The 21,669-nt window shown below is 35.0% G+C and overlaps 1 protein-coding gene across 11 annotated transcripts in view; it reads left to right on the top strand.

Annotated features, from left to right (window-relative positions):
- MAPK10 (mitogen-activated protein kinase 10) overlaps positions 1-21,669 on the top strand; it is a 324,375-nt gene that overhangs the window by 269,165 nt on the left and 33,541 nt on the right. For all 11 annotated transcript variants that reach the window (XM_032239877.1, XM_032239867.1, XM_032239871.1 and 8 more), the window contains one exon: positions 2,992-3,116. In XM_032239877.1, coding sequence (XP_032095768.1) covers positions 2,992-3,116 — 125 coding nt within the window. The remainder of the gene's footprint in view (positions 1-2,991; positions 3,117-21,669) is intronic.

Consider the following 21,669-nt stretch of genomic DNA (forward strand, 5'->3'; position numbering starts at 1 on the left):
TAACACATGTTGCACAGTTGGATTTCTTCCTTCAGCTGCCTCTATGGACTGTCTTACTGACAATGGACAAAATTATTTCTAAATCTACTGCTTTTAAGATCAACATTGCCTGTATCCAGTTTGAAAAAGAGCTGATACTCCAAGTAAAGATCTTGCAGAAATCATGCCTTCCTGATAGTAATTGAGATATCAGGCAAAAGTAATCCCTTCTTATGAAGACACTTGCAACAATACAGAGACAAAAAGCCCTCATTCAACTATTGTATGAAATCACAATAAAAAGGCTATTAAGATACTATGTTTCATGATATAATTACAATTTTCTTGAGTTTACTTTTTAATTCAATTTGAATCTCTGCAACTATATTACTTTTGTAAATGATAAACTAGTTTGCATATTTGATTATTGATTTTAATTTTTAATATAAAATTGACAAATATAAATAATCATAATATACAAATAACCAAAGAGAAGAATTTATTATACTGTATTTGGAAAAGAGCATAACACATTTGCTTTCAAATGAAAGAATGAAAGAGAATGCATTGAAACGTTTTCCCATATTGTTTCCTAACAATAGTATTGATCATTGTTTCTTAGCAAGATGATTTGGTATTGGTGTAGTTCATGATCCTATTCATGAACAGTCCATTCTAATTCCAGCTTTTTCTAAAAACAGAAAAATGGATGGATTTGATGAGAGAATCTATGAGAATTGTACATGAATTTGGATGTAAAATCAGTTACAAATTAAAGAGATCTTTAAAGCAATGAATAAATAAACACAGCTCTGTTAGGCTATTAGGAGGCCATTGACAATGAGAAAATTAAATATTGAGTAAACCTGTAAGTATTTCTGTATTTCTGTTGTTCCCGTGCAGTTCAGAGTTTTAATTTAAAAGTAATAATAGTTTCTAGGATTGAGTTTCCCAAAAAAATGTTAATAAAAAGTTCTCAAATTTGATTTAACTAGTGATTTTTTCATATTTGTTAAGAACATTAAAAGATATATTTATTGATTACCAAGTAAATTGGTAATTATTATCAATTACTAATTGGTAATAATAATTTATTAATTACCAAAAAATACAGGTAAAAAATTAATTGCTGTATTTTAACTGTAGTATAATTAATATTATGTGAAAAATACATGAACAGCACTAGAAAAAAATATGCCAATAATCATAGTCATTGCCTCTAGCTAAGGGGGTTAGATATTATTTCCTGATTTTTATATTTTATATAATTTTCAAATTTGTAGAATTAGCTCAGTTGTCTTAATCTGAAAATTGATTAAATAAAAACTGATACATGTCCACAGAGTCATCTATGTTGATTGTTTGAAAACCAATTTAATTTTTTCTCTTTAATTTGATGTCTTACCATATATTTAGAATAAACAATATTTTAACAGTTCAACTTTTTTTTTTTTTTTTTTTTTTTGAAACAGAGTCTCCAGGCACTAGGCTGGAGTGCAATGGCACAATCTTGGCTCACTGCAACCTCCGCCTCCCGGGTTCGAGCAATTCTCCTGCCTCAGCCTCCCGAGTAGCTGGGACTACAGGCGCATGTCACCACGTCCAGCAAATTTTTGTATTTTTTTTTTTTTCAGTAGAGATGGGGTTTCGCCATGTTGGCCAGGATAGTCTCGATCTCTTGACCTCATGATCCGCCCGCCTTGGCCTCCCAAAGTGCCGGGATTGCAGGCTTGAGCCACTGTCCCTGGCCAACTGTTCAACTTTCAAATCCATTGTGTAACAATATTGATTTGATATATTCATTTCTGTTAAAACTTTATGTAAAATATTACATATTTTTAGAGATTAAAATTAATGTGTCTTTTAACAATGTTATTAAATAAATATACTATCACTGTGTAATTTTATAACTGTTACTACCCACAACCATAAAATTAGTTATAATAATATTTACATAATATAGAGTTTTTCCTTAGTGTCTGGTGTAGCATTAGACTGGCTTCAGTCTTTAGCTACTGGATTTCATCAAATCATGATTCCATTGATTAAAAAATGCCTGATGATTACAGAATGTAAAAATAAAATTCAGTAGTTGAATGATATTATTTCTATCACATCAATTCTTCTATTGTTTTTATATATATAAGAAATTTGTGACTGGGAGCAGTGCCTCACTCCTGTAATCCCAGAATTTGGGAGGCTGAGGTGGGAGGATCCATTGAGCTTAGAGTTCGAGACCAGTTCGGGCAATATAGGGAGACCTTATCTTTACCAAAAAAAAAAAAAAATCATAATATAAAAAAGCCGGACATGATGGTGCATGCCTGTAGTTCCAGTTACGTGGGAAGCTGAGATGGGAGGATCCTTTGAGCCCAGGAGTTCCAGGCTGCAGTGAGCTGTGGTCATTCTGCTGCACTCCAGCCTGGCAACAGAGGGAGATCCTGTCTCAAAAATAAATAAACAAATAAAATTAAATTAATAAACAAACAGAGAAAGAAAAGAAATTTGTCTGATTCAAACTGTTAAGTCAATTTGTATACTTGAATTAAATTAAAATTCTGATAATTTCGCTGTATGAATAAGAATATAAAGACACACATGTTAATTAACTTCAAACAGGCATCCACACTTTTGTTGAACATCATGCATTTACACTTTCCATGCACTTTATTCTGTTTATCCTATATTCACACAGGTTACCAAAGATGATTACTTTGCTTGCGTAAACTCTCTGGGTTGATACATCTTACTTAGAAATTTGAGTATAAAATTATTTGAATAATTTTATACTCAAAGCAGTATAACCCTTAGCCTCAAAATGAAGCCTTAGGCTTAGAGACACAAAGAAACGGGTGTAAAATGCATTTCCTTTCCATCACATCAAAGAATTTACCTGATGTTTGGAAGGAAGATACTATTCCATACTTTATTTTCTTAATTTCCTCTCTGTTCAACAAATTTCCTTACTGAAATCAAAATCTTACTAATTATTTTTCTCATTTATTGTTTTAGCCAGCCAAGCCAGGGACTTGTTGTCAAAGATGTTAGTGATTGATCCAGCAAAACGAATATCAGTGGACGACGCCTTACAGCATCCCTACATCAATGTCTGGTATGACCCAGCTGAAGTGGAGGCGGTAAGAAATAGGCTTCCTTTACTTTCACAAAGCACAGTTCATAGCAAAAACTGAACAAAACTAGAAGACAAAATAATTCACAATGGACTTGTATAAATTTTCTAAGTCCAAAGCCTATTATCTGCCCCTCTAAAAGTTATTTTCTTCAATATATGTTTTAAATATGTTTTTTACAGGGCTTACTAGAAGAGGGGATGATTTAGTCCAACAAGCCTTAGATGTCCGTGACACACTACCATTGTTTCTGTTAAATTGCTAACACTTGTATTTCTTCTTGCGTGTTTAACTGTAAGCCTCTTCGAATGCAAACTTAATGGTATGAAACAACAGAGGACAAGTTGCTTTGCTTGCATTTTTTTTAAAAAGATACCTGCCACTAGTAAAATGTGATACTTAAGGATATTTCAGTGAGAAAGTTTTTATAAGACCATTGGTGCCTTGTGAAACCTTCCATGAACTAGACGAACTAGAAGTGGGTATTTCAGTAAGTGCATTCCTTCAGGGTGATCGGTATGATGTATCTCCAGGTCTTATACCCAGACATGGAGAATCTTCTCAGAAGCTTAACTCTTTCTATCTTAAAACGTATTTTTTAACCATTTAATACCTTCTATTCAACCTCCTTCTTTTATCTTTACCTCTCTCCTTTCTTCTGTATGAATCCAGGCTGAGCAGGGCAAGGGGGTCTTGCTGTTGCCCATGTGTGCTCTAGAGGCCTCCTGATGAGAATTTCCTTTCTGTACCACCTTGAAATGTTCCTGCCAGCAGCGTTACCTTCTCCCACAAACATGAAAAGCTTCTCAAATTCTTAGAGTTCCTGTGATAAATCATCTCATTTCCTTTTACATAACACCTTCAAATTCATTTGTTTGGATTTGTTCTTAATCTTTCATTTGAAATACTGTTTATTTCTCCAAGGTATTCTTGAGGATATTTTCACTTTCTTTCAGTTTTCTTCCCTCTGCTTCACCATGTGTTTTTCCATGTCAGGGTGCCAGATTCAAACACATAATTCCCATTTCTTCATTCTTCACTAGAGAAGATATGAAAGATGGCAGGGAGGACTCAATAGTTGAACTTTACAGACACAATATTCAAGAGCTACTTTTCATAATGTAACCCAACCTTTAAACATTTAAAAACTTCAGAGAAAACACTTAAGTGATTAATGAGTCTCCCAAATGTGGAAACCGAAGTGTAATCATCCTGCATTACATTTTTTTAAAGATCTGCTCTCTTAATTAGTTTTACAATGATGTTGAAGTTTCATTTTGCCTTAAGTTAATTTTTAGTCATTTTATTTGATTCTTACAAAATAAAATCCCTACAATTAAATATTTCTGAGTTTAATTATAATGCTCCTAAAATTAATATATATTCTTACAACTAAAATATAGAACCTCTTCTAGTGTCTCACACTTGGGAAATACTTGCAAAGATATTCTTGAGATGGAATGAAGTAATGAAGTGAGTGGGTGAGAGAAAATATGATGTAAATGTATATGAAAATTAAGTATAAAAATTTTATCTCTGATGAAATTCAAGAAAATATTTTAGGTTATGTTGATAAAAATGTTATATAAATATAACTTATTTGAAATTGCTTCTCCTTATTTATTTAGAGTCATGTTAATTTTGGCCCCAGTATGTCACATATTTATTTTTTCTTATATCTAACTTAATGTGTTTAATCTGGTTTTAATGGGTTGTGGCCTAGAGTTTAATTAGAGTCATAAAGTCTGCATTTGTAATTCACTTGTAAGTATGTTGCCTATAAAAGAGATAGTTGCTTGGAATCTATAACAACATCATACTGAATAGTATCAATGAGTTTTTAAATTTATTTTAACTTTTTATGAAAAAAATGCTTTGTAGAATGAAAAGATAAAATTTAGGATACTAAAATATCTAGAGCCTTTTTCTTAATCATTTTGATATTGGCATGCTAGGGCATGGCTAGCAACAAGGCAGAATGCATGAATTTTAGGGGAAGGATCTGATAGAGGCTTCAGGTCCAGGAAAAGAAATCAGTTAATACACAGAACAAGCAAGTATTTGACATCTAGACTGAGATCATTGATTGTACAAGGGTAAACATGTCTTACATCTAGACATTTTATAGTGAAGAGATGGGAATCCCGATACTAGGGGAAGAACGATTTATTACTCTATGAAGTGCATAACAGTGGTCACAACTAAGAAAAGACAGATCCTGAAGTCTGTAGTCATCTATGCTTTCTGCAGAATCAGTAGTCAACTATGCTTTCTGCAATATCCTTAGAATTCACGTCTCTGTTATTGCATGTGAACATATGTCTAAAATAAGATGACCTTTCTTTATGGACACATGGCAAAATTATAATAGAGTGATGTATCTTCTGCCAGGGCTGACAAGACTTTTGCAAAATGTACTCCTGTATGTCTTTATAATCCAAATAAATGGAAGTATCAAATAATTAGGATTTTCATTCTGATCAAAGAGCCTTCAAGTAACTCACGTCCTGTTAGAAAGGGAAGGAAATTCAAAGGTGTGAGAGAAGAAAAATAAGTTTCATTGGATGGAAATAATGGCAAGAGGACAAGAGATAAAGGAGAAACTCTGATAATGTGATAATTTAGAGGATAAGTGGAAAGAGTATAGATATGTTATATGTACTAAGCTATTAATCATACTATGAGCTATCTTATCACGTTTCCAAAACTACCAAAGTACAAAAATCAAATGAGAAGAGCACATGAATGAATATTTTCATAATTCTAAGAGGAAAAATTAGTCATGTATGCATGAGTTTGAAAGTATTTAAAATTGGATGCTAAGCTCAAGAGTAATTTATCTGTGTAGTAATAGTACATAAATATTTTGAAGTAACTGTTCAAATTATTAGCAAGTTGTTATTCAAATAATGTTTAGAATAACCGTGTGGTTTCAAAATGGAACACGCAATTTGCATATAATGTCAATGCTTTTTCATGAAACAATTGGAAGATGCTCTAACTCTGGTTCAGTGTTCATTAAGAGGGCAAATATATTGCACACAAATGTAATTGGTTGAGTTGTTTGCATCTTCATAGATATGAAAGCTGAGTTAGGTTTAAATTTCTGTTCTGCCCATTACTAATTTGCTTTGATCAAGCTTCTTAACCTTTCTGCAATTCAGTTTTCTAAACTAAGAAAGTTCGCTTTTCCCATCATATGTACGGCATAGCATTCTGAGATTTTGAAGAGTTAATGTGCATAAAGTACTTACCAAGTGCTTAGCAGTCAGTAAGAATCATATAAATTATTCTTACCCTTATAATACCATTACTATTATGACTTTTACATGCATAGCTTTACTACCTTTTGATATTAGAAAAGGATATATGCATCTGGTGAAAAAGACTAGCTGGACAAGATATTGCAGAAATATTCCACAACATTTATTTTTTGAATAACGATGAAGATGATCTAATTCCCACATTATTTTAGGTCCATTTTTTCTTTTTCTTTTGTCCGATGTATACCTACCTCTTCTTTGCCAGGTAGAAGAGCATCTAGTGTTGTTAGTTTAAACCAAAATAAAAACAGATTATAGAGTCCACAAATCCTGATTATTATTCTCTATACTTTGGGAAAAGTAGGAGATATTTGGGATTGTTTTGGGGAACTCAGTTTAATATCTTCCTTGTGCCCTGTTGGAGGAAAATGCAGTGTTCATGAAGCTTTATTCCCTTATCTCTTACCAGATTATCGAGTTTAGCCACCCTTCTAGGATGCAGTGGTGGCTTCACCCCTGAGAATGGGGCTATAGAGCACCTTTAAGGAGCATCTGGGTGAACTCCAAGCTAAGGAAGAGTTGATTATTTCTCAGGGCACATAAGAAGGGGATTTATGAGGAACATAAGCTGTAACTATTTTTAAAAGCAGTTTTATTTCTGCCAGAAATTTCAGAGCACTTCAAGAAAGCTCCTGAGTACAATAGTCTTACAAAAGGCTCTATCCTGCAGTTCTTGTTCTTGCAAGGGCATAGGGAGAGGACGCGGGAGAGGGAGGTGTGTGTTCAGGCAAAACCAAATTCTTCAAAAACTCAAAGAAATCATCGTGAAGAAGGCTATTACAAACATATGGAGTCAGTGGGCACTTTTCGGTTCCTCAAGTCTTGACTAAAAGGAAGGACCTAGACTTGAGACTAGAACCATCCCCTAAGATGGGAGAGGTGCTGGGGCCAAGCTTCATGGCCAGTGGTGATCAACCAGATAGACCACTGTGTTGAAGGCTGTTTCAGAGAGGCCCAGATATGTTAATGGCTGAAACCTTACTCTTGGAATTAGGGCAGAGAGGCAGGTTGAGCTGCTTGGGCCACTGGCATTTTGAAATGTTTTTCTCTAGTGGGTGAACCTAGGGTACTTGAGAACCCAGAGGACAGCTGGCAGGAAACATAGAAACTTCTGTGTGGCAGCCAAATGAAAGTTCCAGAAGAGAATGCTGGAAACGAGGCCTGGAAATGGTACTCCAGGTATAATGTAGACCACAGAGAGAGAGTGGGCGTATTTTGTTTGGGAATCGAAGGACACATGACATCCTCAACTAGAGTAAGACAAAAGGTGTAACTAATTCATCCAGTTTGATTGGAAGGTGATTTGGTAAAAAAGGGCCAGTGCTGAGCTTGTTTGTTATTTTTTACCTAACTCAAGATTAATTTGGGAATTGGGACAGGGAAGGGTGGGAATTTAACCTATCAATATAGATCCTGAATTAAACAACCTGATCTTTGGATTCCCAGTGAGAGTATAACCTGAGAAACAGAGTAACACTTACATGTATTTGTGCTGAAGTTCAATTAAAATAAACACTTAGAAAATATGAGCCCAGAATAGTCAACACTATTACACATTTACTGTTTGTTTATAATGTAAAGTAATTAAGAGGGTCTTAAATACTTTGTTGATATTATTATTTACTAGTTCATTACTTTAGGGATTATGTTATTTTTGCCTACAGTGAAAGAATTTATAGAAACAAGTTAACCTGACTATATTAAGCTATTTTATTACAAGACCATCATAGATTTCATGTCCCGTGAAGCAGAGTTACTGTCCGACATGATTTTATCCATCTTCTTGTCTGCCATTATATCTTACTGGATATTGCCAAAGAGGATGCATGGAAGGGATGAACACATGCAGGAAATACACATTATTTTTAATCTTCTTGTGACATAAACATGTAGACTTTGATGTTGCCTGTGTCTGAAAATCTGTTCAAGGTAAATCTGAAGCGGGAACTTAGAGATCATTGTAGAGGGTTTTTGTCCTGCAGCTCAGCAAACATCAACATTCAGAGTAGCCGCTTTTCAACATTGATCAACTATAGAACCAGCAACCATGATGAGGTGAATGGAATAGAGCTAGACATGGCATCAGAAAGGAGAGAGAAGGGAATCAGAAGCCTGTGGTCAAAGTAGAACAGGTTCCAGAGCTTGATCTGAGCAATCCAGAGAGAGAGCTGATGCAGATATGTAGGCCAGGCAGTCAAGGCCAGCTGGACAGTCAGGAGAGACATGTGGTTTAAGATCAGAGGTCTAAGCAGATGAGACCCTAAAGGATGTTTAAAGGGTGTCAAAGATAAGGATGTTCTCAGATTGCAGTGCAGAAGTCAAAAGCAGATACCCTTGGACCAACACAGAGATAAGCAAATGGGAAGCTACTATCAACCTGAGAGCTTGGGGGTGGTTTACTGGAGCCCAGGTAGTAATGACCCATTCAGTGGGAGCTGGACTCACAGACACAGATAAGACACTTTTTTCCATACTGGAAAAAAGTATGGAGAGAAATGTCTCCTGGTGGTATCTCCCTCCTGTTGGCTGAGACCATCCCTAAGGCAGCTGACAGATAAACCTGGGAAATTCGGCCTAACAGAGTCCAGCCCCCTGAGAAAAAGAGCAACTAAAAAAAGTGCGAGGACAGCATCTGTGAGCACATATTTCCAGGGCTGGCATTTACCAGGTCATTCTTTCCTTATTCACAATTCTGAAATACCTAAGCAAAAGAGAAGTAACCAGGGAACTAAGCACAATTCCTCTGGTGAGGAGACTTTAGAGATTAGAAGAGGTGCTCAGATACCGTCACTAGTAAAGTGAAGAAAGCATCCTTCTAACAACTATTTAATTTCTTCTGGTATTTCATGATTTCTTGCCAAGAAGTCACAACTGCTATACCAACCTGATATAATCTTGGCAGAAGCGTATTTCTCATTGGGGTTTCCACTGAATGTATGCAGTTCCTTCCATTTATATGTTGATGTCCATCTTTCAGTTGTTGGTTGTAGGGCTACAGTCTTGTTAAGACAATGTTGGACCACATGTACATGAGGGGAGTGAAAGGATTCAGCCATCTGTTTTCTTTTAGGTTTCTGTAAATCTACTCTTCTGCTGCCATAGGAAATACCTCTATCACTAGGAAAGACCTCTGTCACTTTCTTCTCACTCAACTCTTCTTTATTTCTTCCTTTTCTGTCTCTTTTTCACTTTGTACTTCTTTTCTCTTTTTCATCCAACAGGGTTATTCAAATAAGCTTTCACTACTTGTTAACAGTTTAGTATTTGTTCACTTATTTTATAAATATTTACTGAGCCCCCACTTTGTGTTCCACACGGACCTAGGTGATGGTGATTCAGCATTGAATTTTTAAACAAAAAATGAAAAACAACAGGTCCCTACTTTTATTGTTCTTGGTAGGTTTCTGATAGTTAACAGCAATTTTTATTGAATGGGAATCTTTGATAACTTATCATCTCCTAAAGAAACAAAATACACTCTTCCAAATATGAGTTATCTACTTTACTTGATTATTTCACTTGTTTAGTGTATGATTTCCTGACTGTAGAATCTGAAATTCCATGTCCCTTGAAATATTAATCAGTTATAACTAACTTGCAGTGAGAAGCTGCTAATCTTCAACCAGATGTGCATCAACTGCTTTAAATCATAATTAACAAATTATGCTCATCCACTTTTAGCTATGATTTTTAAATTATTATTTGACTGAATATAAAACAATGTCCTGCTGGGCAAGGTGGCTCACGCCTGTAATCCCAGCTCTTTGGGAGGCCGAGGTGGGTTGATCACTCGAGATCAGGAGTTTGAGACCAGCCTGGCCACAATGGTGAAACCCTGTCTCTACTAAAAATACAAAAATTAGCAAGGCATGGTGGTGGCCCCCTGTAGTGTCAGCTACTGGGGAGACTGAAGCAGGAGAATCCTTTGAACCTGGGAGACAGACGTTGCAGTGAGCCGAGATTGCACCACTGCACTTCAACCTGGGAGACAGGAAAACAAACAAACAAACAAAAAGTCTTGACCAAGCTTGGTAACCCAAATGCTTAATTATTACTGAAAAGCAAAGAATCCTAAAGTTGCTATGCTAAACATAAAAATATAAAAATAAATATTTAAATTATAAATTAAACCTTTCTATTTACTATAGCAACTAAATAAAAGTATTTAATTTATGGTTTAAAGATTTATCTGTTAATTTATTGATCATCTGAAGCCTTCAAACATAATTTAGATGATTGATGGTGATGGGAAAGAATTATTCTCATTCATTATTACGACTGACTTTTAATTCTCTCAAATCCATTTTTACTGTAAAATCTAATATCATTTAATTATGAATATCCTGTGTTACTTGCTCTATTAAATCTACTCCATGAATGAGATCTTGTTTGCATTGCTTCTGACTTTATTAACTGTAGCTTTGCTAGTTGTCTTCTACTGAATTCTCTTAAATCCATAATAAATTCCTGAAACAACATGGTGAAGAGTAGGGTTATAAATATACTTGATTATAACTATAAGCAATACATTTTGCTAGACTCACTATATATGAACGTAGGAATGATAAGGAAAATATGAGCTACAATGAATATGAATTTGATGCATCTAATGTTCAAATAGTTCATCAGTAGATATCTACTGTTTGGGGAGATAAACCACTGAATAAAATAAACATATGTTTGCTTCAAATATTTTATTACCCTTTTATTAAATTGGTTTATCTGAGTGTAGCTCTGTAAGTTAAACCTGAAGTATCTGGTGAAGATGATTTAAATGATTTAAATGAGTTGTAAATGCAAACAGCTCTCTGTTCAGACTGTATCTCCCGTTGGGAGTAAAGGGGATTAAAGTCTTTGTTAGTGACATTTTCCTTTGATGAGTGATATCAAAAGGTTAGGGCATGTCTTCAAGACAATTTCTGAATAACGAATCCATCTGAAATTCTGAAACTACTGTTTTTGTTTCCTGATTTTCCCCACAGGGCACAGTCATGTACTTAAAATAGTCAATAGACATTATTTTTGTTTGCTGTTACTTGGTTTGCCTCAGAAGGAAGTCAGTTTGCATATGAAGTTTGCTATATAAAATTTAGTAGCAACTCTCGAGTGGCAGAAAATGCCTATCAAATATTTAAATACTGTAAAGCTTGAGTTATTTAATGACTTTTTCATAGAAATTTGAAAATTTTTATTAAGAAGACAAAACTCCATTTAGCTAAAATAATAAAACTTTTTAAAAAACATTTTATGGGTAGAAAAAACGTCTTATTTTTTATTAATAGAAAAGATTCACAGTATCTATCATGCTGGATAGGACCTTGGATTTTACTACTAGTTTATTTCTTGATGCAATATCTGTGTGCTCATTTTTAATAAGTTTCCACCTTTCTACTTCTTTAGATTTTTTGAAATATGCGTATTACTTTGGATTTCAACTTGGAAAGCTTATAAACTAAACATATTACTCTACTTGATAAAGCACATCAATTGAGTTTTCTCAGAAAGACCTATTTGGAGGTTTTTATAAAGGAGCTTATTCTCAAAAAGATTTCTCAAGTTATTTCTAGCATTTTAGAAATATCAAACAAAAATTTTATCTAAGTTCCCATAAATATTTTCACTAGTAAGACAGACTACTCTAGAATAAGGAAAGAATAATTAAAAATGTGAATAGTTTCAAGTGTCTGAAATGTTGAGCATGTTAGTGATTTTATTTCCATAATATGTTATATAGTGTTTGTTGTATATTTTAAACTTGACAATCAGTCCACGTATTTCCCAAGTGCCCATCACAGTTTGGTCTATAATCTGTATGCAGGTCACTGGTGACCTTTTGTTTCCTGGAGGTAGAAAGACAAAGAGGTAACTGAGTGACATTGTACTATGAGACATCATTATCCTCTTTTCTCCATTCTAAAATTGCCATCATTTAAATTCTGTTTTTCAGACTAAATGTCCCTATGAATTCTTTTAAATATGATTTGTTCTACTCACATGGAGTTAATAAACTGGCTGAATTCCTCCCTCAGCTGTTCTCTCCATCTGTCCTGACACAAGGACTACCTCTTTGAGTCTTAGGATTCTTATTGCAGCATGCGTCATGCTGTGAAAAAACTAATATGACCCATGGCAGGCTTAATTTGAGAAACAGTTTAGTACCATCTATCTGTCACAGAAAACTCTTTCAGTGTGGAGTTGAACTCTAAGTAGGTTTGTTAGACTCAGAATGTATATAAATTTAGAAATGAGGAGGAAGAAATGAGCTACAATGGATATGAATTTGATGCACTCTAATTATGTACTTAATTATAGAAAGAGCAATTTATACTTTGCGGTTTTCATTTGCCTGGTGAAAGTTAAATCAATGTCTCTAATTCCATTTTTGGAATTCTAAATTTCCATCTGTTCATGCTGATGTATTCTTTCAGCAGCAAAATATGAGCAATTTACTAATTGCCTTCCATAGAAAATATAGCTTCATTAGATTTTGCTTGCCCAGTGCCTCCGCTGCTTAAAGTGAAGATATCGTTTGAATTGCTTTTGGATTGTTTTGATGCCATGTATTATGTTGGTGGGAGCTTGTCAAAATGTTTGTTGTAGATAGAGTTAGCCACCTGCTTTTAGGAGCCCCACTCCTTATATGCCTTATAATAGGAATATGTATTTTACTGAAACACCAATTCATTTGTCTCTAATTTTAACAAGTTATATTACTGAAGAGAAGTACTCATTTTAATTCATTGGGGTATTCAGAATCCACTGAATCCAAGATTCTCAGGTGTCAAAAACTGGAATGGTTGAATTTTCATTCTCAGGAGAGACATGTTTTGTTGTCTAATAGAATCCATGCTTTGGTTTTTGTTTTCATGTTTTAGCTTGAGCATTTTAGACCATGAGTGTTGTTAATCTTTTGAACAGATCACTGAGAGAGAATACTTTATAAAAAGGGGGAAGGGAACAAAAAATATTTTTCTAGAACATTCCACACCTGTTGCTCTCTGAAAGGCCGAGTTATGGCTGAGTTGTTATGTCTTCTCTCCTAGGTGATCTCTGAGATATTGTGAGTTCCACCTATTTATCTTGAGGTCATGGGCATTTGTGAAAGTGTATTTTATTTTCATAATGTGTTTCATCCTGGAAAAAAAGAGTTATCCAATTGTATCATCTGCCTCGGATGTAATCCATAAACTGTGAGAGAGAAAATATATATGTATTTCCCGTTTAGAGTTCCTTCTAAGAGATAAGCAAAGAAGTCCATGTGGGAACTTATGAGATGTTTTGTCAATTAAAATTTACCAAATTTTATATTAAGAGGAAGAATAAAAAAGAGAAAAGAATAGGAGTAAATCAGAAGAAAGAATCTCTGTCAGACAGCTTTGCCTTGCGATAAGTAGAGGCTACAAAATTGACAAATCTCTAGGAAACATAACTCTTGGTAATTTGCATTCTTGCCTTGTTTGCCTACCTGTAATGTTGCTAAAACAATTAAACTAGACTTGAATTTTTGTCAGTCATCAAAGAATCTCTTCTTAACCACTGTGTATATATGTTCAAGGGCAGCTCTAAGGCACTCCTACCCATCCTCATATCATTGTGGTTTCAGTAAAAAACTTTTATCAATAAAGAAAATGATATGCCCTGCAGAGGTGATATTGTTTTCTGCAAGGCCTACATGTTAATTATTATATATCAATCCTGTAATTTAAGGACCACATCAGTTCTGTACTCAGCAGAATAATTTGGTGAGCAGCCCTGCTTAAGTTCCCAAAGGTTTACTTTAAGTAGCAGGTTTGCTATTTAGCACATTTTTCTTTGCTTCTTTGCTCTCAGAATCAGTAAGGTTTAATTGCATCATGAACTTTTAAATACTATATTCTTCTTAAAAACAAAACAAAACAAAACAAACAAACAATAATACCTGCCAGGTGCAGTGGCTCATGCCTGTAATCCCAACAATTTGAGAGGCCAAGGCAAGTGGATCCCTTGAACTCAGGAGTTTGAGACCAGCCTAGGCAACATGGCGAAATCCTGTCTCTACTAAAAATACAAAATTGGCCCTGAATGGTGGCTCACCCCTGTAATTCCAGCTACTTGGGAAGCTGTGGTGGGAGAATGGCTTGAACCTGGTAGGTGGAGGTTGCAGTGACCCAAGATTGCACCACTGCACTCCAGCCTGGGCAACAGAGGAAGACTCTGTCTCAAACAACAGCAACACCACCACCCAAGTATAGACATACTGCATGATTCAATATAACAAATGTTTATAGTACCCCTATGAATGCTGACACTGTACAGGATCTAGAGATGCACACAAGAGGGCATTTCCCTGCCCTTAGGCACTTACTATCTAGCACTGACCTTTCTTATAAACCCTAAGGGTTCCTTGGAGGAATTTATGAGGGCTTTTGAAAAACATCCCAACATTTTCTACCTATAATTGTGTATTTACATCTTTCTGGACATACAATTCACAGACTTTTTCAGATCTTAGGAATTCCTTTACTCCAAGTTTAATTCTTAAACTTGTGAAAATCATGAGTCTAGTAAAGAAAGTTTTCAGTGGATGGGGGGAGGGGACTGCAAAAATGCTGATACTTTACTTTTAGACGATTATCATTTATAGACATAAGAAAAAGATTTAATACACTTTTTTAGGAAATAACTTCTCAGGTAATTTAAAAAATTTTTTTAAATACTTTTTCATCTGTAAAGGTCCTACTTTTTTAGAGAAAGTGCTGGAGGCAGAAGTAACTAATAAATATAAAATATTATGCTTTCAATTTTTATTATTGTGACTTTAAAAAACTGTTAACGTCACAAAAATAGTTTCTTATGGTCCCAGACAATTTTAAAATGGCTTTTTTTTCAAGAAATAGAAATTAAGAGCCACTGTCTACTCTTCAAGTGGCTAGTTCTTTTCTCATGCTGTGAGCCTTTCACGGGTTCAGCTGACACGTGACTTACGGCTTTATTGTTGCATTATTCTGCAATGAATAATGCAGATTTCATTAGAATGACAGATCCAGCTTTCCTCATACTTTCCTTCCACTTTTTTTTCCCTAAGGACTCACTTCTTTTGCAATATTTATTTTCCTCTGCCATGTTTGTCTCCAAAGATTTTTGTTTGTTTCTTTGTCCATTTTCTAAGAAGGTTATTATTTTGTACATTGCAACAAAAAGGTAAAACGAACAAATGAACAACAACGAAACACAAAAAAATTAACCAAACATCCTGTTTGAGAAGTCATGCTTAGAGCTGGCGATGCAGTCAATATTAGGAAGTAAACTAAGAAGTTTGACAGTCTAAGAGAAAGGGGAATATGATCAGAAAGTTTAATCAATGATGATGCTGAAAACGAATATGCGTGATAATGTGAAGATATCTTTAAACACTGTAGGATGTTTGTTCTGGCATTTTAAAACCCCTAAATGATAACAATAGACATGAAGTCAGAATGTCATCACAATTCTGCGTAGACTACAAGTCTGGAAGTTGAAGAGCTGCAAAAGAACCAGAAAGAAGCTAGGCAGGAACTATTCTTGGGCGCTAAATCAAGGTAACTTTCAGATTCAGGGAAAAGGCTGAATCTCAACATTTTTTTCCCAAGTGTTGATCCATGGCTTAGGCCCTAGGGTATTCGTTATATATGAGGAGAAGGTAGAATAGATGAGAGAGAATATTGAAAAGGTTACACTCCCTTTTTACAAGTCTATTAAAAGTTTATGGTCTTTCCCAGAGTATGTGCTACAATAAAATTATTATGTCCCTTTCTAATAAGGCGGTTGTAAGAATGATAAAAAACACTTCCATAACTTGCTGCAGGTTTCATATGAGACTCATAGTGTTGTTTGTGGAATAATGGCCTACAATATCTTGTGAGAGAGAATAGAATGTATTTTTTGTAAAAAAAGAAAAAAAAATCAGTTTAATCGCCAACAAAAAGATGCTCCCCACAGTTTCTAATTCCAGGGAGAATCTGATTTCTATCTTTAGGTGCATTTTGAAAACTGAATTCCTTTGATGTTCCTCTGTAAAAAGTGAGAGATAAATTAGCTAAGCCTCAAACACTTTTTCTGAAAATTTCCTCTCTGAGTGTTATTTTGGACTTAGCAGAAAGAACTTTTGGTGACTTTCTTTCATGGCATATAGGCCAGAATGCCATTTTCATAGTACAGCAATCTGTTACCACTTCTTTTTCTGAGGCAGGCTTGCTCATGCTTCTTTCACCATTACTGTTTAATCATGAACAATAGTTTATTCTTAGCCAGAATTCTTACATGCATACTCACAGGTAAGTTTTCTTAATAATGAATAGCTCCCCTAAGAATGGAAGGCTATGCTTGAATTAAAGCAAAAAAACTTGGTTTGGCTTGCAGTTAGTTAATTTAAAATACGGCCATACATAATTTAGCTTTCTCAAAGCAAAGGCTGTAGACAGACAATGGGAGAAGACCAAGAGCTGCAGAGCGTGGAGACCAAGGTCATGGCACTGGGAGACAGCAGAGCACAATGAAAACCAACCACTGTGGGTCAACATGTAGAGGACATGGACTCAAGGTCTCATCATACCTTGGACAGATCCACCACATTCATTCGCTTAAATTTTATTAAGCTTCAAGTGTACACTGCTATTGAGGATTCGCTAATTCTAATAATAAAAATACACAATTCCTGTTATTTAGTAGTTTTTAATATAGTAGAGTTGATAGATAAGTAAATAAGATATTACAACCATAGTACAAGTGCCATGGAAACACAAAGGAATAAGGGATAACTCATTCTATAGCAGACATAGGAGGTTTTCAGAAGGAAGAAAAGTCTCAGGTGGGACCAAAAGGATGGGCAATAGTCAGCCAAGTGAAGTGGAAGAGTAGAATCTGGTAGGTAAAGGAAGCAGCCTGCTCATGGTCAGGAGAGAAGACGAATCAGGACACCTCTGGAAAACTATGAGTTAATTCACTGTGATCAGGGTAGGGAGTGGTGAGAAATGAAGCTGGAAATGTAAGCAGGACCCTGGTCAGGAAACACACTTTAAGTCTTTCCCAGAGAGTGCCCAAGCTGCAAGCTTGGTGAGGACAGCTGTAGGGATTTTAATTAGGGAGTAATATAATGAGATTCGTATTTTAGGTAGATCATTCTTCCTGACTGATGAAGTGATAATATAGTTGAAAGATTATTTAGGAAGCTGGTGAAGTAGTTGAGATAAAAGATGACAAAATGGACTTCAATGGCAATGGAAATGAAGAAAGAATGACATTCAGAGATGGTGGCATAATTGTATCCCTATTCTTTACCCATGAAATGTCCTGTCTAATAATGTTTTAAAGGATAAAATATGTGAAAGTACCCAATTAACTTTGAAAACATAGGATGTTACTAAGAGAGTTTTCTTAAAGCTTGTGGAAGTAATTGAACTATTTTAAACCTAACAGTTTTAGTCTATATGACAGAAGAGAAATGGAAATGTTACCAGTTCCTATTGTTAACACAAAAGCTCAGTTGGACTTATTTTCTTTTAAAATTACTCCTTAGAGTAATTACTTAATGAAAAAGCAAGCTGTGTTTTAAGAAAATCCACTATATGAGCTGCATTTATTAAATGCAAAAGTAGGAGCAATGGTAATGCCTTATATTAGAATATAGCGCTTTATGATTGTGTTTGTTTCTCAGTCTTTTTTCTTCCCCACCATACCTGAGAGACAGTCATCAATTCATTAACGTCACAACTCGTCAACTCGTCAATTTTTTTTGAGACCGAGTCTTGCTCTGTCACCAGGCTGGAGTGCAGTGATGTGATCTCACCTCACTGCAACCTCCGCCTCTGGGTTCAAGCAATTCTCCTGCCTCAGTCTCCCTAGTAGCTGGGACTTCAGGTGCATGCCACCACGCCCAACTAATTTTTGTATTTTTTAAAGTAGAGGTGGGGTTTCACCATGTTGGCCAGGATGGTCTCCATCTCTTGACCTTGTGATCCACCCACCTTGGCCTCCCAAAGTGCTGGGATTACAGGCACAAGCCACTACACCTGGCCAACTTGTCAATCTTTATTAAAGCAGTGATTCTTGATGTTGGGTATGGCAGATTCTTTTGGGTATGTTAATTAATTAGAAATAAATGCTCACTCTCAAGTGATTCTGTTCCCTAATCCCTCTCCTCAGAGTACCCCTTCCCTACCACACATACCTTGGAAATTATTGCTCTTGGAGCAACTTGAAGATAGAGGTTTTGTCTCATTCATTTACATCGTTTATGTAACTATGTGTTCCTAAAACCCAGTAGGTTCTCAGAAATATTGGCAGAATTAATAAAATGTTTCAATCATTCTTACGTTGACTATTTTATTTAACCTTTCTGCTCATACTCCTTTTATTCATTGCCCCAACCAAAAGAGCCCCTACCACCACCTCCAGGTGTTAGTACACTCGTTTTACGGAATTTTAACATGATTTTACTTAGACCCACAAATAAGCCCAAGGTTCTCAACTGATCTTCATTTCATTATGTCACAGTGTCCTTTAAGAAGTCCACTTTTCTTCACAAAGGTGGTATTAATAATTTTTATACTTAGAAAATTTAGAATTAAAATGAATTTATAAGAATCATATTTGCCACTTTCTTTCTGATGAACATCTCATCTGTAAATGTGGTATACAAATGCTTTCTTATATAATGTGCCAAATATATTGAATCCATGTAGGTAGAAGGGGCAGTTTTTACTAAATTAGCAGACATCTTTATGCTTGCCTGAAAGACTTCATTAACCTAGGACCTTTATGTCATGTTCTAAACTTTTTCACAGAGATTAGTGGTAGAAGGGGAAAAATAAAGATTTGTAACAAAAAGTATGTATATTTTTTAATTAATGAACACTTTGGAATTGAAAAAAATTATTAAATTTCAACCTAAAATATGATGTTATCCCTCCAACATTAGTGAAATATACTCAAATTAATTATCCTTAATAACATTTCTAATTCTGTAATTACGTTTCTTCGTTCACTGTGGATTTGTATCCTGGGGCTATTCATTGATGCTAACTGGAAGAGTGTGGTTGTCTGTGGTTAATGTCTCCAGGATGCCTCTTTATTGATTCATGTTAGTAATGTAGGAGGGCTGAAGTTCATTTTCCCCTTGTCCATTTGCTTTTGTTTTGTGTCTGTATGTAGAAGTGCAAATGACATGTGGCTTTAATAGACTGACTCAGCAATATCTGTGTTCGATGTGTTTATTTTTCACCTAGAGCTATTTTCTAGTTCACTTTAAGCTCATATTTGTTCTATAGAATATCATTGGGGCTAATGTGATCTTTTGCCTATTAAAAGAAAGGCTTGCAACAAAAGCTGTTGCTTCTCAGAATTTTAAGTTAACTTGTTTTCTTTAGAACCTTCCATATGCCATCATCATATTATGCATTATGCTGCAATGATTCATTTTTATGTCTTCCTTCCTCAACTCTACTGCTGTAAAGTTCCTTGGGAGCAGAAATTCAGCTTTATCTACTGAGTGCAGAGAAAACAGTGAGAGTAGTGGCAGGTGCATAGTGTATGGTCAGTAAATGTCAGATGACTTGAACTCAACTACACTGTTCTGAGCAGTTCTCTAGTGTTTATAAAACACTTTCTGATATCCAATCTTATTTAAACCTCTCTAAAAACTCTAGAAAATGATGACTATCCTCAACAACTCTTAACTGAGCTTATCTTCTAAATATACCCTGACTCAGACCACTTCTCATCCCTCCATCTACCCTGGATCATATAATAATTTGAAACTTATCTCTCAGCTCCACTCTTCTTCCTTGTGGTCTGTTCTGCAGAATGCCTGGAGTTTTCCTTTTAAAATGTAAAACAGGTCACATTCAGATAATTCTTCAGCTAATACTTTTCAATGGCTTCTTACCATATTTATAATAAAACTCAAAGTACTTATCATGGCTTGCAAGGCCCTACCACAGTGTTGTTTCTAATTTTATCATAACTATAGTAAGAGGGGTGTTTTGCATTGCAACCTAGCATGCATGTACACGTGCATATGTGTGCACATACACACACACACACACACACACAAACACAAATGAAAGGAAAACTATACACTGATATTTTCTATCTCATTTTAATCTTCTTGGTTACATAAAAAGGTGCTAGTGATGACCCAGCAATTTATTTTCATGACTGCACTTTGGAAAACATTTCTCTACTTGGTCTGGTTCCTGCCTACTTTTCTCATATCATCTTTAGGCTTCCCTTTTCCACTCTGCTCCAGTAAATGGCATCCTTGTGGTTTCCTTACCGCACCAAGTATGCTCTCCCTTTAGGGTCTTTGTATAGTATTTTCCTGTATCTGGTACATTCTTTTTCCAAATATTCACATTGCTCCTTCCTTTACTTCATTCAAATCTCTGCTCAGGTGTTACCTTCTCAAAAAAGACTTTTATGACCATCCTATCTAGAATAGTGCTCTTCGGCCACCCCCTTGCCTGGCACTAAACCATAAGTAGACAACCTGCTTCTGGGTCAGGATTTCATATGTAGCAGAGTATGATGTGCTATTGAAAGCCCTCAACACAAGGGTTTGTAAAAGTAATAATAATAATAATAATAATAATAATTTAAAAAGTAAAAACAAAAAAAGAAGTCAAAAAAACTAAAAAGAAAAGAAAAGAATTAGAATAATACTCTGTTACATGCTAGCCTCTTAATCTTTTTTCTCTGTAGTGTCGCTGTTTGACATTATATATCTCTCTTTATTGTCTGTCTCATCAACAAGAATTTAAGATGCATAAAAAGAGAGATGGTGGCTCTTTGGGGCACTGCTTTATCTCAACTACCTAGAACACTGCCCGGCCCTTAGTAGTCATGGCTTTATTTCCTGAATAATGTGTCTGCGTTTACAACTGAAGACACTAAAGCTTTTTTTTTTTTTTTTTGCTGAATATTTGCTGAATAAATGTATCTGTGTTTACAATTGAAGACACTAAAGCTCAAGATGTTAATGGCTGTCAAGCGCATTGCCCATGATTGTGTGGCTGATATGTGTATATCAAAAGCTGTAATCTACTTATTTTTTTTAATTATTTAAATAATGTCAGATGTGATAGTTTATTTCATGTCTTTACCAGACCTATTTTTCCAAGTTAATATATGGCATATTTCTGAATGCAGTAATTGTTTTTCATTCAGTGGTTCATACTTGTTGAATGTTTACTATGTACTTTATACTGGTGGACTGGTGAACA

This window comes from Sapajus apella, unplaced genomic scaffold (genome assembly GCF_009761245.1).
Source record: "Sapajus apella isolate SASKATOON/1434 unplaced genomic scaffold, GSC_monkey_1.0 scaffold45, whole genome shotgun sequence".
Classification (NCBI taxonomy): domain Eukaryota; kingdom Metazoa; phylum Chordata; class Mammalia; order Primates; family Cebidae; genus Sapajus; species Sapajus apella.